Source organism: Choloepus didactylus, chromosome 1 (genome assembly GCF_015220235.1).
Source record: "Choloepus didactylus isolate mChoDid1 chromosome 1, mChoDid1.pri, whole genome shotgun sequence".
In the NCBI taxonomy this organism is placed as follows: domain Eukaryota; kingdom Metazoa; phylum Chordata; class Mammalia; order Pilosa; family Megalonychidae; genus Choloepus; species Choloepus didactylus.
In genome coordinates, this window is record NC_051307.1 from 88,041,504 (window position 1) to 88,059,122 (window position 17,619).

Below are 17,619 nucleotides of genomic sequence, written 5' to 3' on the forward strand. Positions count from 1 at the left end.
ATGCTTCTATTTCCAGCAACATTTATACTAGATTCTAAGCATACTTTTATTGAATGGATAAACAAATGAATGAAGGAAAGATGGAAGGAAGGGTAGGACTTGAAGGTGTATCTGGGTGGTGCAGAGATCCTATTATATAAAAACCTGCATTCAAATTCACCATTCACCATGAGGACACACTGAAGAAACTGCATTTCCAGAGAGAGAAACATCAAACAGGACTGAAAATGGATACTTCGAAGGGATTCATGATAGGTAAGCCAAAGGGGGCAGGAGAGGAATTGGGGGTACAGAGTATGGGACTTCTGAGCTCAAAAGAGACTCAAAAGATCAAAGGAGCAAAATTAAAAGATGCAAATCACTTGGCTACCATTTGCATGAGAGGGGAGACAATGGCGGGAGGGTTATATGTTGAAGACAGAAAGAAGGATTTGAAGGTCTGACTGCCTCAGGAGAGTCAGGAGTGAATATGAGACCCCAGTTACTGGGGGTTGCTGGCTACTCTGCAATGCTCCAGAATTTTCCCAACCTGTGGTGGCTGGCCTTTGAAAATCCTTTCTAGAATGCAAGCTCCTTTACGGCAACCATTTTTGTGTGTTTTATTCATTGCAGAATCTCCAAGACCTAGAAAGCATCTACATTAGGGAGGCAGGCAATAAATGTTTACTGAGTAAATGCAGTGTCCTTCTTGACGATTCTGTCCTGTGCTCTCCATAGTCCTGAGCATGGAAAAGACTGGAGTCCAGTTGAATTTTTTGTTTGATTTGCTAGTTTAATCTGCCTTTCCTGGGAAAGGGGGCAGGAGTTTAGCATGTGTATTCAGGAGCTAGTAAGACCTGATTCATTCCCAGTTATGCTACCCTCTAAGTGCTCAAACTTCTCTTCATCTCTAAGGATGATAACAATTGTGCTTTACCCCATGTGTTCGTTGAGAGGATGAAATGAATTATGTATATGATGTGCTTAGATGTCTAACACATGTATTACATGCTGTTTTATATAGTATGACACAATATTCTAATGTTGCTATCATATGGTACTGAATCATTTTATATTACGTTTACTTAAAGGGTTATATTGAAGAACAGAGCTTAGCTAAATTTGACTTCTCTTGAATTAAATGCCAGACCTTGCTGATCCCTTAAGTTGTTGCTTCTCAAACTTTTTAATCAGAACCTCTTTACATCCTTAAAAATTGTTGAGGACCCCAAAGAACTTTTGTTAATGTGGGTTATATCTATAGATACTTACCACATTAAAAATTAAAATTTAGAAAATTTAAAAATGTTTATTAATTCATTTAAAAATAAAATGATAAATACAATATGTTAATTGTATTTTTGAAAATAGAAGAATGGCCTTGTTTTACATTAAAGTAACCTTGGCTAGCTTAATAGAAGATAGCAGAATTCTCATCTACCTTTGCATTCAATCTTTTGCGATACTGTTTTTGTTGAAGTGTAAGAAGAAAATATGGCCTCATGCTGATATGGTGTTAGAAAAGGAAAGGGTATTCTTTGAGATAATTGCAGATATCCTTTAAAACTGCAACACAAACTCAAGAAGGGGTCATTTCTTAAAGATTAATTGTGACATGAAATTTAGTCATATCATTGAACTTGCCAAACTCTATCACATTAAAATCCGTTGGTCTACAGCACAATTTTGTAACATCGAACACTGGTCATTTGCAAAATACTTGGTTCACTGAATTTCACATATACTCTATTATACATTCATGAGAGAGTGAACGAAAAAGTAACTGTGACCTCAGGAACCCTCTAAAAGGATCTAAGGAACTCTCAAGGGTCTTTGGAGCACACTAACTGCTTGTCTCCCTCCCTCTCTTTCTCTCTCCCTCCCTCTCTTTCTGTTTCTTGCAAACTCTTTCCAAGCAGAGACAAAAATAATGTATATTCCCCTCCCATTAACACATCACCTCCTCATAGCCAATTGTTTCCCAAGATGAAACACATGGACAATAAAGTAGTAGAATAAAAATAAATGGGTAAATAAAATTGTAGTTGTTTTTTTTAGAAGGAAAAGCACAGAGTGCTAGTCCAGGGTCAGTAAGGATTTGGGATTTATCCCACCTGCACTGGAGTCATGGAAAAGGAGTCAGAGCAGTACAGTCACACAGTCTGAATTACTTTTCTAAATAACAGCATATTCCATCCCTTGAGCATTGGGTTGCATCAGACTGGGCAATTCACAGAACCCTCAATACATCTTGTGAGGTAGAAATTACAATTACTTTTCAGTGGAGATAACTGAAGAGGTGAAGTCACTTTTTTTGCATTCACAGAGATAGTTTGTGAGTGAGCTGGGATTCAAAACCATTGCCCTTGAATAAATTGTTTCCCAATGAATGAATGACCACATCCCTCTGTCCCTGTCCTGTTCCACAGACCTACCAGTGGAGCCCTGTGGTGCCCAGATGGGCAGAGGAGCCCCTGGGAATCCCCAGCCCCACTCTTTTATCCACATGGGTGATTCCAGCATGAACATGATACCACAAGAACGAGTGGATCACAGTGAGTACAGCAGCCTGCTGCCTGCCCTCCAGTCTAACGCCCATCTCCTAGGGGCACCCAGCACTCCTCCCCAAAAGAAGGGCAATTAAAATGTTCAAATGAATGCCAAGAACCTCTGGTTCAGGGTGAATCATGTTTTCTAGGATCGATCAATTGGTAACAACAACAAAAAAATAGCCTGTGTTATTCCAGGTCCTCCAAGAAGCAGTTACCAAGATGGGATTAAATCTGTAGTGATTTTATTAGGGGAAATGCCTGTGGGAGAAAACAAGGAGGGGGCTGGGAGAATTACCAGACCAAGGCACAACTGTTACTCCTAGTGACAGAGAAGGGGAGAGAAAATTGAATAGAAGTGGTATAGACCAGTCTAAGAAAAGTTGGGCAAGGCTGTTGGGGAGTTCTTGAGCCAAGGGTTCCACTGCATTTGGAGACAGAAATGACAAGTGGGTGGGCCCATGGACCCAAGCGGACTTTAGTAAGAAGTCCATTTATTACCTGGCCTCCAGAGCTCTTAGTTTTATTTGGGGGGAGGGGGTTGAATATGCTTCAGGTATCTGGGCATCAATGCCAACCCAGCCCTGTGTCTAATAGCCCCTGGGGTGCAGTCATCTAAGTAGATGACAATCCTTTTGGGGGAAAGATTAGAGAAATTATCATACTACATACTTGCAATGGTTTTGCAGGGCTCTTCCTCCTAGGTACTCGGCCATCTCTTTAAGTCAGTGGGTTCCAGATCTGAAAATTGGCTCAGGACTGGGATCTGAGGAAGGGATTAAGACTTCATATTATATTGGGACAATCACCCTCAGTATCCTGCTATTCCATTCTTAATGTATCAGCTTAGAAAGTTTAATGAAATTTTTATTGAAGTATTGTTTTGAATTACATTAAAGTTAAAGGTTTGTTTGTGACAATTTTCTAATATTTTGTCCTTTAATCCATAAACATAATAAGCATCTCTATTTATGCAGGTCTTCTGCATTCTTCAATAAACTTTTGTAGTATACCTTATACAGACCTTATATATTACATGTTTAGTTTATTCTTAAACATTCTATATTGTGTTTAGGCTATTATGAATGGACTCATTTAAATATAATGTTTTTATACTTTATACTTGGTTATATCTTTCAAAGTTTTATCAATTATAACTGTCAGTTGTGCCTCTTGGGAATTTTTTTAAGCAAATATTATATATATATATATATATATATATATATATATATATATATAGACAAATGACACTTTTGTTTCTTCCAATATTTATACTACTTGTCAAAGGCCCTAAGAGACCACAAGAGGAAATTTGCTGACAGGGCCAGCTCCATGGACATGTGATCTGACAGGGTCCCTGCCTAGAAAGGCCCCATACTTGGTTTAATGCCGTGCTGTTGCCATCTTGAAATTCTTAATGTTTCAAAAAGGGGCCCCTATTTTAGTTAATAACACAATTATAAAAAGTTGCTATCATCAACAGTAACAAATATTCCCCCCAATGCAAATGTTCAACACCAATGATGATAGGGTGGTCTCTGGGAACCCTGGGCCTTGCAAACTACATAGCTAGTCTTGCCTATTAATCACATTAAGTTGAGTTAATTAATTTTTATTCAGTTTGACAGAATCTCAGTAGTCTCTAGAGAGGGGAAGTTACAGAAGGTTATCGATGGGGTTTTAGGGATTAGGTGTGATGGCTGTAAGGCTGGTTTGGTCAAGGATTGGTCAGAATTCATAAATTAGGTGAGATGTTACAATCTATATTTTTATCCATGGCTATGAATAAGCCACTGTAAAAATAGATGAGAAAAAAGTCAGAGTGTAATCTATCCCAAGTTTGTGTTCCAAGTTTGTGGTTTCTCTTCCTGGGACAGACAGTTCTACTAGTCATCACAGAAAATGACGCTATATTCCAGTTTCCCTAAAACATAAGGAACTATCTATATCTATGTCTCTATAATTATTTTTTACTCATCTTATTTTACATTATCTAGGTCCACCAGGATGATGTTTCAAAGAACCTCTTCTCTCTTCCCTAAGGCAATCATGAGCATAGGATTGGTGTAATTTTTGTAGTTCACACATTATATATACAAATACAACTCTGTGTAGTTTAGTTTTGTGAATTTTAATGAAAATTTCATAAGTAATGTCATATGGTGTTAGAAAAGAACAAGAATTAGAATTAAAATTAATTTACAATAAACGCATTTAAATTTTTATATGAACATACTAAAATGAGGAAAGAATTGAGATTTTTTCTAACTAGCAGAATAATTTATAGTTTATGTACTGGAGAGGCTAATTATAAATCAGTGAGCTCACAAACAGTGGGTTAATGGTCAGAAACTTGGTAAGGTTGTTACATATCCCGTGATAAATAACGTTTATAACTTTAAGTAAACAATCATCTGTAAGAAACGTAAAGTAATAAAATTAGCAACAACAAAAAAGCCAGACACTCTTGTAGATGCTTTTTTTATATGAACATATCTAATTCTTATAAAACCCTCTCACAATTAGGTACTCTTAGTATCTCCTTTTTCAACTTGATAAAACTGAGGCACAGAGAGTTTAAGTGACTTGTTTATGATTACCATGTTAGTAAAGTGTGGATATATAGAATCAGTTTTTCACTAGCAAATGCGTGTAGTCAAAAGATTATAGGGTAAAACCATTCCATCATTGCAATTATCATTTCATAAACTCCTTGCTTTTATTTCAGAATGTTTAAGGTAATTATTTTTCAAGGGACAGAGCATGTATACATTTTGTCCTGCAAGGGTACTGAGCTCTAGGATATTGTTCATTCATGTTCATGATCATTTCCTTACTTAATCTTTCTTATGACATCTAATCCTGCACATAAAATTATCAAAGTAATCATGATATCAAATATTAGCCTACCCCAAGGCTTTTCTTTTTCCCCATTCAATACCAATGTATATTACGGTTTCCTTCTTTTTTTAAATTTTTATTGTGGTAACCTATATACAACATAAAATTTCCCATTTTATACCACTTTGAAGTATACAATTCAGTGATATCAATTACATTCACGATGTTGTGCTATCATCACTGCCATCTATTACCAAAGCTTTTTCATCAACCCAAACAGAAACTCTGTACACATTAAGCATTATGTTCCCCCCTCTGTACCCCCCAATTTATGATTTCTTTGACTTTTTTTAAAACAAAAACTAATTTAAAATATTTCTAAGAATATATAATTTTCATGCATGTCAAATTTGAATTGCATTCAAGTTGATATATAAGTATGTATCAAATTCATTCTATTTAACTGCTTTGTTTACACATTATTTGCTGGACACTTAGGTTGCTCCCGGGGCTGCACATGTCTCAGTGTACACATGGGCCAGGATTGTTGTTGTTTGTAAATTATAAGCTTATTTTTTTCGATAATTGTAGATATACATGCACTTGTAAGAAAACAGATCCCTTGTCCCTTTACCCAGTTTCCCCCAGTGGTAATATCTTGCAAAACTATACAGACCTACCTCGTTTTATTGCACTTCACTTTATTGCTCTTTGCAGATACTGTGTTTTTTTTTACAAATTGAAGGTTTGTGGCAACTGTGTTTTGAGCAAGTCTATTGGTACCATTTTTCCAATAGCATGGCCTCATGTTGTGTCTCTGTCACATTTTAATTTATATGTACATTGTTTTTTACATGTAATGTTATTGCACACTTAATAGACTACAGTATAGTGTAAACATAACATTTATATGCACAGGAAACCAAAAAAAAATTGCTTTATTGTGATATTTACTTTATTGTGGTGGTCTGCAACCAAACATGTAATATCTCGGAGGTATGCCTGTAGCACAATATCACAAGCAGGGTATTGACACTGATAGAATCAAGATATGAAACATTTCCATCACCACAAGGATCCCTTAGGTTGCCTTTGTATAGCTGCACCTACTTCCCTCAGGTTCCCAACCACAAATGATGTGATATCCAGAGTGGCTGTACCATTTTACATTTCCACAGCAACATACTCATGATCCAGTTTCACTGCATCATCACCAGCATTTGGTATTGTCACTATTTTTATTTTAAACACTCTAGTTAATGTGTAGTGATAACTCATTGTGGTTTTAGTTTGCATATTACTAAAGGCTAAGATATTGAAGATCTTTGGTGAAATATCTCTTCATGTCTTTTGTCCATCTTCTAATTGGATTGTTTGTTTATTTTTTTTTATTTTATTTTTTTTTTTTTTTGTGCCTGGCTTATTTTGCTCAGCATTATGTCTTTATTTTATTTTTTTTTAATCTTCATTTTATTGAGATATATTCATATACCACGCAGTCATACAAAACAAATCGTACTTTCGATTGTTCACAGTACCATTACATAGTTGTACATTCATCACCCAAATCAATCCCTGACACCTTCATTAGCACACACACAAGAATAACAAGAATAATAATTAGAGTGAAAAAGAGCAATTGAAGTAAAAAAGAACACTGGGTACCTTTGTCTGTTTGTTTCCTTCCCCTATTTTTCTACTCATCCATCCATAAACTAGACAAAGTGGAGTGTGGTCCTTATGGCTTTCCCAATCCCCTTGTCACCCCTCATAAGCTACAACTGTCTTCGAGATTCATGGGTTCTGGGTTGTAGTTTGATAGTTTCAGGTATCCTGTTTATTTTTAATTATTGATTATTGAGAGTTCTTTATATATTCTAGAAAATAATCCTTTTTCAGACACATAGTTTGTAAATATGCAAATATTTTCTCCCAGTCTGTAGCTTGCTTTTTCATCCCCTTCATAGGATTTTCCATGGAGCAAAAGTTTTTTAGCTTTGATGAATCAATTTTTCCCTTTATGAATTATGCTTTTGGTATCAAATCTAAGGACTCTTTGCCTCCTTCTAAATCCTGAAGATATAATCCTAATTTTTTTTTTTCTGAAAGTTCTGTAGTCTTGCATTTTACATTTAACTCTATGGCCATTTTGAATCAATTTTTGTATGAGGTATGATACTTAAGTCATCTTATTTTGCCTATGAACATCCAATGGCTCCAGAATCATTTGTTGAAAAGGCTATCTAGCCTCCATTGAGTTAGTTTGCACCTTTGTCAATAATCAGTTGGGCATATTTGTGTGGGTCTTAGTTCTCTATTCTTGTGTGTCTAGCCTTCTGTCAACACCACCACATCTTAATTTCTTTAGCCATATAAAAACTCTTAAAATAGGATGGAGTGATTCCTCTCAAGTTATTCTTTTATAAATTGTTTTAGCTATTCTAGTTCCTTTGCCTTTTCAACATATCTGGAGTCTTTTTCTATGATATGAAATATAAATCATTTTCCAACTAAAGTAGAGAGTTAGGGGGTTAACCTCAAATCTGGAAAACATTGCTTTCCAGAGAATAAATGACCTCTTTAGCAACCCCTTTCTCGTATAGGCTATCCATCTCAGATTTCGGGACCTTTGATGAACAGAATGGCCCCAGAGAATCCCCAGCCTGAAGCTTTTGTCAACATGGGTGATTCCAGCATGAACTTGCTATCACAGAATCCAGCTGATCCCAGTAAGTATAACCCTCTATTGCCCTCTGCTCTTGGGGCCCATTAATTATATTTTGTATTTGTTTTAAAGCAGCCATTGAATTTGTTTCTCATATTTAAAAAATCTATTCAAAAAAATCTTCCCATCATAAAAAGGGGAAGTTATAAATTTCAAATCAAAGTCATGGGCTTTTGGCCCATGATTAATCCAAATTATGACAGATAAACTGAGAACACAAGATACAGGGCAAGTGAGAATTTTTTATATAGGACCTACGAACTAAAGCATAAGAAAAGAGAAATAGAGAAAGCTCCTTTGCCAAGGCAAAAATATTGTCCCCTAGGGTAAATGAGAAAATGAAGCCTGTTAGAATTATTTTCAATTTTTAAAATTATAAATGCATGCTGTTTTATAATACAGTAGTAATATATGATTACATCTTATGACTGAAACTCCTAATCCTTCCCCACTTCCAGGAACTAAAGTCATTAAAACTTTAATATTTTTAAAGCTATATTATTGAGTATAAACATGTATATAGTAGGATATAAATGTATATAGACATTTATTTACATAAATAGGATCTTACTGAGCTATTCTGTAATATATATGTGTTTTTATTTAACAAGGTATCCTAAGAGATTTTTCTGAGTGTGTACATGAATGTCTACCTTTAAAAAAAAATATGACTGTGTACTATACTAAACTATGGATATACAAAAGATTATTTCATCAGTCTCCTATTGCTGAATGTTTTAAATTCTTAGGAGTGAATTATTAAAGGGCTTGTAATCCAAAGCCTATCCTACCTCAAGGCTTTTTATTTTTCCTTATCTAATATTAAATCAGCCAGTGGCTCCTTTCTTTAATTTTTATTTTAGCCAAAACTGATTGAAAATATTTTCAAGTATATAATTTTTATTTCTACAGTACCCCTGCTGAACAGAATGCCCCTTGAGACTCCCCAGCCAGACCGTTTTATCAATATGCATGGTTCAAGCATGTACTTGGTACCTCAGGATCAAGGCAGTTCCTGTGAGTTGCAGTATTTTAAAGATATTGCCCCACTGTCTTCTCATTTGCTCTGTTTCTTTTGAGAAATTTGATGTCATCCACATCTTTGTTCTTCTGCATGTGAAATGTCTTTCTCTTGCTTTAAGATTTTTCTGTTTTTCACTGATTTTGAACAGTTTGGTTACAGTGTGCCTTGATGTAGTTTTCTTCATGTTTCTTGTGCTTGCAATTCATTGAGCTTTGAGGATGTATAAATTTATTGCTTTCATAAAGTTTGTAAGGCTCTCTGCCATTATTTCTTCAAATGTTTTTTCTGCTTCTCTTCCTTTTGGGGACTCCAATTATCCATATGTTAGGACACTCAAAGTTGTTTCACAACTCACTATTGCTCTTATTTTTTATCTTTTCCCTCTGTGGTTCATTTAAAATAGTTTCTATTGCTACATTCTTCAAGTTCACTGACCTTTTGTTTAGCTCTGTCTAATCTGTTGTTAATCCTTTTCAAGGTGTCGTGATGATCTTTGTAGTTTCTATCTCTAGAAGTTCAGTTGGGGCCCTTTTTTATATCTTCAAGGCTTCAATCTAACTTTTTGAATGTATGGGATAGCTGTAATACCTGTTTTAATTCCTCCTGTTTTAACTCTAACATGTGATCCTTCCTGTTTTGAATTTTTATGTGAAATTTAGTTTCCTGTGCTTTTATGCATAAGAGTGGGCCAGGAACATTTTTTTTTTAACTTGACCTTGATTTTTCAATTGTGAAACACACCATGCACATAAAATGACAAATCAAATGTATCTGTATAATTTAAAGAATAACAATAAATGCTTGTAGACAAACTACCCACTTTATGAAATAGATTATTAGCATCTTTGAAGTCTTCTGTATATCCTGCCTTTACCCCATATTTCTCCCACTCCTAAAAGAGGGAAAACACTTTCCTGGATTTCCTATTGATCCTTCCCTCTTGCTTTTCCTTATAGTTTTACCTCCTAAATAATGTTTTAATTAATGTTGCCTGTTTACAAGCTTTATATAAATGGAATCACACTATAACCTGCTTCTTCATCATGATGGCTGGGAGATGCATCCAAGTTTGTGTATATTTTCCTTTATTTTCAACACTGTATATAGTATTCCAAAATTGATTTATACATTCTCCTGTTGACAGACATTTGGGCTGTTTCTGGTTTGGTCTTCTGGCAAACATTGCTTCTGTGAGCATTCTTGAACGTTCCTTCCCCTGGCTTCTTGGGCACATGTGCAAGAATTTCTCTTGGGTATTTACCTGGAAGTGGAATTGTCAGGTCAGGGATATGCATATGTTTACTCTGAACAGTTAATGTTCCATTCTTCTAAAGTGGACGTGTCATTTTTGCTCCCAGTAGCAGTAGAGGAGAATTCCTATTTGTCTTCCTCATCCCCATTTGGGTAAACTTTTGCATCTCTGGCAGAGGTGAAATGATCTTTTATTATGGCTGTGCCAGTCTGAAACTGTCATGGACCCTAGAAGAGCCATGATCTTTTTTTTTCTTTTTTTCCATTTTTTAAAAATTGTAGAATATAACATATATACATAAAAGTGACAACTTTCCAAGTGCAATTTAACCAGTAGTTAGAGAGCAAATGTCAAAGAATATTAAAGGTTACAATTCTACAGTTTCTGTTATTTCCTTATTATGAGATATAAAATACATACAAAAAGATAATATCTTTCAAAGCATGATTTAACAAGTAGATATATAGGAAATTTCCAAAGTTATGAGTTATAGTACCATAGTTTCAGTTATTTCCTTATTGTGAAATACAACATATATACAAAAAGGTATAGCTTTCAAATTACCATTTAACAAGTAGCTATAAAACAAATTTCAAAGGATGCCATGGGTTACAGTTCTACCATTTCAATCCTTTCCTTCTCACAATTCTAATACCCTAACTACTAAGAAAAAGAAAATTATGTAAATATTCAGTATTCATAATCCTTTGTTAAATTCCATCTTGTCTGTTGCTATTCCTTCCTTTAGTTTAATGACTTTCATGATCTTCAGGGATCTCTAGGCAGTGACCACCCCAACCTGTGCATGTTGAAAAGGCAGGTCAACTTTATGAGCAAAGGGGACACATCTAGTTGATGTTCTTGAAGAGGCTATTGACTCTGGGTTTTGGGACTTAGCTGTCATAGGGGCACTCTGAAGAATCTAAGTTTCTGACAAATAAACTTAAGTGAATGGAACCTTTATAGATTCTCAGATAGGGATCCTGGCAAAGAACACTTGTAGACTTCCGTTTCAGGGTTTCCTTTTTTGTTGCCTTTCTAAAGTTATCTATCAGAGATCTGCATCCTCTGATCCTTCCTTTTATCTGAACCTTCTTTTCCTTACCTTTGGCTGTACTGTTTGGGTCCTGTTCAATTTGTATCCTTCTCCCAGTTTTATTTCCCCATTGCAGAGTTTTGTTTTAAAAGGGAGCTTTAGTTTGTTAATTTCATGAATACATGGGGCCTAGACTATTCACCACCTTCAGATCTGAGATTCTTTTCAATCACTCATAATTTGTAGTCTGCAGAACTACTCCCAGCTTCAGATATTTTTTTCAGATTGGTTTGCTGCACTTTCTAGTATGTACCTGTTGGTGCTTTGGGGGTTCTTATCTTCTCAAACCCCGATGATGCCCTGCTGTCTTCCTTCTGCATCTCAGTGCAATAAGTGGTATGTCACAAACCAAATAAATGAGAAGTTGCAAACCAGTGGCAGCTCTGACCCATTTGGAAAAGACAGGGAAAGAGTTGTCAGAAGAGACTGGTTATTATGCATCAACATTTGGGAATAAAGCTTAGGTACAATAACTTGCTGCAGTTTTATATAAAGGGATAGTTTTTTAAATAAACACAGAAACAAACTAATAAGAATGTGTTGAAAAAGGCAAAAACATACACAAATAGCAGTCTTTTCCTTCTCTTTTTCATTTATAAGCTTTTGTTCATTTAACTTATATTTGTATATGTTTAGTCATAGATAATAAAATTAAAACTTTTACCTTTGCATTTAATACATAAATTAGACAATTTACCCATAATACTGAATTTAACTGCAATAATTTTTTCTAGACAGACAAAATATAGTCATTACTTTGTATAACTATTTGTATTTATTTGTCAGCTCTTGTGCATATTATAGTAACAATCATTCAATTCAGTTATAAATTTTAACCAAAGTAACTTTTTTCCCCTACTGGCACACTGAGGTCTAGTAGATAAATCAGAAAAGTCCTTAGGAATCTAGCAAAGCTCCAGTGAAAGCTATTTTTGTGTTTTGTATTTTTGCATTACAGAGTCCTTTTAGATTTTTGGAAGTAGCACAAATGAACATATGTATTAACACTATCACCAAAGTTTTTGTAAGATCTTTTTAACCTGGTAACTGATGGATGCTCTCAGATGTATTTATTCTAAAGTCTCAAAGTCAACTGAGGATCTTGACATTATAATTTAAATTCATATAATTCAGCAAAACAAAGTTGATCAAAAATCTCTCAGAGAAATGGCATTTAAAATTTTACCTAGATAGTGTATGTGGGACAGCTGAGTCCTCTATGATTTGTAGCATTGTAAGAATTAAGAATTAATTCCTTTTTAGAAAGACATCAATTATTATCCTTTAATTTATTATATAATTATATCTATAATTTAATCTTAAACAGTTAGTGGTAATAATGTTACCTTATCTGGCCACTAAAATCAATATAGGAAATTTATGAAGTTAAAGCTAAAATTTTATGGGAAAATAACCCAAGTTCTTATATAAAGTAAAATATTGTGCTAATAATTTTTTGGGTAATAAAATCAGGGAGAAGATGTATAGCTGCTGTTAAACAATGTATTTGGATAAGCATAGATGTTCTCTAGCAGGTATACAGGATGACAAGCTGACTGATACAACTAATTGACTTGTTGCCTCAAGAGTTGCACTGTCCAATAGATATATAATATAAACCATATGTAAATTTAAATTTTCTATTAACCACATTTAAAGAAAATAAAAAGAAACAGGTGATAAAATTTTAGTAATATATTATTTTATCTAATATATTCCAAGTATTATCATTTCAACATGTTATAAATGTTTAAAATGTCAATAAGCTGTTTTACATTCTTGCATTCATATTAAGCCTTCAAAATCCAGTGTATACTTTGCACTTAACAATACAATAAGCAGTTAGGTTGTGCAAATGCATCCATACAGGGATGAAAGTGGGGGGAAAGCAATTTTCTTAATGTTATGTAAATAAGTTCCTTGTGTCTTAGAACAAAATTACCAGTGATAGCATTCCATAAACACATCCCAAAAGTGTTGTATCACAAACAAGTTATTCAAAAGTAAAGATTCTCTCCCTGGTAAATGATGTTATTTAACTGAAAGAACCGGCTCAGGGTGTTGAAGATATGGCTAAGGTAAATGCAAACAGTTTGAATATAATAATTTTATAAAATATGAGCAGAAAAAAAATCAACATTCCCAAATTGATATCCTATATAATTGATTCCAAATATATATGAATTGCAAAAATAAACTAGATACTATAAGTATAGGAATAAGTACATTTTAAATATGTGATTATATCAAATATATTTTACTTAAGCTATTTCCATCTATATTCATAAGTGACAGTCTATAGTTTTGTTTTCCATGGTGTTTATTACTCATCCCTGGTTTTAGTGATCAGGATTTTGCTCCTCAAATATCAGAAGAGGGGCAGGAGTGAATCCTCCCTTCTTTTATTGAAATCTGGTACATAACAAGAGAATTATCACTGCATTTCCTTGAATTCTGAAACTAACCTGTGTTTTTGTGTGGCTATTAGTGTATCCAGGGTCTGTTGCTCTTTTTAAAATCAATTTTTGTCATTTTATTTTCTTAGAAAAATTCCTTTTCATCTCTATTGCTATTTAAAAAAAAAAAATCTATGATTTTTCCACTTTCTCCATATGTTTAGTTATGTCTTATTTCTTATGACCTTTTTCCAGAGGGGTAAACAGAGGCCCACAGAGCCTGGAAAAGAGAGAGCCCATTTGCCAGACACAATGCACTGAGTTGTTGAATAAATAGGTGAAGGGAGGGAACCCATTTTAGAGAGTGTTGTACCCAGGCAAAGAGACGTGGGGTTTCTTCCCAGGTTCCAAAAGAAACAAAAAGTGTGAAAAAGAAGCTAAGAAGAGGGAAGCACTGACCACTGTTTTAAGGAAAGGGAGGTTAGACCAGAGCAAAGGGATTTTCTAGTTTCAATGCAGGACCATCTAAAACTCAAAGCAGCCAGTTTCCAGAGTGAACAGACTGGGTACAGAGAAAACTGAACCGTTAATTCATTTCTTAGCAGGCTAGTATAAGTGTAACTGCCATCTCTCCATCTCTGTTTACAGCAATTTGGAGGAAGCATCATGACCGTACCTCATTCTCCCACAAACAGCATAAAGAATTGGAGTCTCTATTCAGTCAGACCATGTTTCCAGATAAAAATACCCAGAAGGAACTTGCTTTGAAACTCAACATAGAGGAGTCAAGAGTGAAGGTCTGATACCCTGGTGTATGCTTGGTACTCCATCCAAACCATATTCTGCTAATCAGCCTGGAAATTCCCACCCCACCCCAATAATAATAGCTTTTCATTTGTTGAGTAACTACTGTGTGCTAGTACTAAACTGGGTACATTGCATACATTGACCGCACTAGTATCCAGTTTAAAAGATGAGGGAATCGAGGTTCAGAGGTGAAATGACTTGCACAGGGTCACACAGATAATACATGGTATAACTAGAATTAGAACACTTGTTCTTAACTCTTGAAATATACAGCTCAAATACAGGAAAGGTTTTCATCCTGACAGACAACTCATGGTCTTCTCAAGGAAAACCCTGCAGTCTCTTTAGTCACCACACGAACTCCCTCCAATCTCTGACTCTGCTAAGACCCAGGAAATTTCTTTCAGAATATTCCTCACAGTGGCAGAGTCCTTAGAAATCCTTCAGTTCAAATTCTTCACCTTCCTTTAGATCCCTGAACTAGCTTCTCTTCTTAGAATTCAAGATCCATTCTCTGAATCCCTGAATCCCCAGAACAGCCTTTAAAACACCCCCCCTTTCTTTCCGTCTTCCTTCATTGTCCCATCTACTGGCTCCACACAAGCCTACCTTGCTCCCTCAGAACCTAGTGCCATGGTGACTTGGACAGGACACAAGTATTATAATATGGATGTTTGTGCCCAGGAGAAGCCTAAAATTTCCTCATTCATAGACAACAATCTCCCCTCTTCTCCCACAACTCCAGATTTGGTTCAGGAACCGGCGATCCAAATTGAGGAAGCAGCAGCAGCAGCAACAGCGATCACTGGAGAAACCAAGCCAGATCCTTCCAGCCAAGGAGAATGTGCCCATCTCATCCAGAGCAAGCGCCAATCCTTATTCTTTTTTTCCTGTGGTTTCCCATTCCTACAGCTTCCTTCCACATCAGCCATTAGGCCCTTCCAATTGGGCACGGGACTCTGACTTCTCTGGGAATCGCACAAAGGAAACCCAAATGCAAGATCAAGAGTTGGAAATGCTTGTGGCCTCAGTTCCTGCTTTGTACTCCGATGCTTATGACATATCCCAAATCATGGAATTGTACAGTTTTCCTGATGAGAACGAGATATCCAGCTCTTCCTTCAGCTGTCTATATCAGTATCTCTCACCCACAAAACCTCAGCTAGGAGGACAGGGTAACATGCTCAGCAATTTTGCTGGTCCAGCTGTAGGTCTATCTCCAGAGCGAACCTGGTCCAGTGGGACAAGCCAAGGCTTTGAAGCCTACCGCCTAAGATACAGCCTGGAGTTCCAGAACCCTTCCAGTATGGTGGACTATGGATTTCTGTATCAGAGTAATAGCAAATAGTATAGGCCTCATAGAAGCAGGGTCTTCCCACCCCTTGCACTTGCTTCTCTTCACTCCTTTGTCTACATTTTAACTCAGATATCATGGAAATCTTGTAAAAACTAGAGATTTTCTAAGTATAGCTCAGCACCACACAATGAGCCCCCACAACTCTCCCTGGGGAAAGGCCTTCCCGGTTCCTCAAGTGGCCAATGAGACTCCATAATGTCCTCTTCGCAAAACTATCTTGTACTTTTTAAAGGAGTGATAGACTGGGGCATTTAAGGTCATTCACTTTTTTTTCATAGACTATTTTTTTAGAGCAGTTTTAGGTTTACAGAAAAATTGTGCAGAAAGAGAACAGTTCTTATATAACCTCTCTCACCCCCATCCCCTGCACAGTGTGGTACATTGTTACAATTAATGAACCTATATTGATAGAATATTATTACCCAAAGTCCACAGTTTACATTAGGGTTCACTCTTTTTGTTGTTTATTTCTATGGGTTTTGACAAATGCATAATGTCATATATCCCTTCCAGTATCATACAGAATAGTTTCATTGTCCTAAACATGAACTGGATACCACCTATTCATCCCTTCTCCCATATTTGGAACCCCTGGCAACCACTGGTGCTTTTACTGTTTCTATAGTTTTTCCTTTTCCAGAATGTTGCAAAGTTGGAATATTTATCTATTTAGCAATATTTATCTAAAGTTCCTCTATGTCTTTTCATGGCTTGGGAGGTCATTTTTTTTTATTGCTGAATGATGTTCCATTATATAGATTTACCACAGTTGGTTGATCTATTCACTCTCAGAGAACATCTTGGTTGCTTGCAATTTTTGACAATTATAAATAAAGCTGTTATAAATACTTGCGTGCAGGTTTTTAACTTATTTGGGTAAATACCAAGGAGTGCTATTGTTGGATGATATGGTAATCAAATGTTTAGCTTTCCAAGAAACTGTCAGCCCGTCTTCCAAAGAGGCCCAACCATTTTGCACTCCCACCAGCAATGAGTGAGAGTTCCTGTTGCCCCATTTCTTTAACAGCATTTGGTCTCAGTGTTTGGGATTTTGGTCATTCTAATAGATGTGTAGTGGTAGATCATTGTTTTAATTTTCAATTCCCTAATGACAAATTATACTGAGAATATTTTCATATGCTTATTTTCTATCTGCAGATCTTCTTTGGTGACCCATCTGTTCAGATCTTTTGCCCATTTTAAAAATTTGGTTACTTGTTTTCCTATTGTTTAGTTTTAAGTGTTCTTTGTATACTTCAGATATGTTTTGCAAATATTTTCTCCAACTCTGGCTTGTCTTTTCATTCTCCTAACAGTCTTTTGCAAAGCAGAAGTTTTAAATTTTATAGATGTCCAAGATTTTCTCCTGTGTTCTGGAAGTTTTATGTTTCTTTTGTTTACATTTAAGTATATGATCCATTTTGAGCTAATTTTTGTGGGAAGTATGAGGTATATATCTAGATTCATTTTTTTTGCATGTGGTTGTCCAATTGTTCCAGCACCAACTGTTAAAAACTGTATTTTTTCCATTGATACCTTGTCAAAAATCAGTTGATTTTGTCTATTCTTTCAGAAATACCACACTGTCTTGAT

At 35.5% G+C, this 17,619-nt stretch overlaps 1 protein-coding gene across 1 annotated transcript; it reads left to right on the plus strand.

Moving 5' to 3' along the window:
* The first annotated feature begins 227 nt into the window (after positions 1-227).
* ARGFX (arginine-fifty homeobox) lies at positions 228-16,017 on the plus strand. The gene is made up of 6 exons (XM_037815169.1): positions 228-255; positions 2,409-2,534; positions 7,973-8,098; positions 9,007-9,111; positions 14,511-14,659; positions 15,415-16,017. The coding sequence occupies exons 1-6, from the start codon at positions 228-230 to the stop codon at positions 16,015-16,017; spliced, it is 1,137 nt and encodes a 378-aa protein (XP_037671097.1).
* The last annotated feature ends 1,602 nt before the right edge of the window (positions 16,018-17,619 follow it).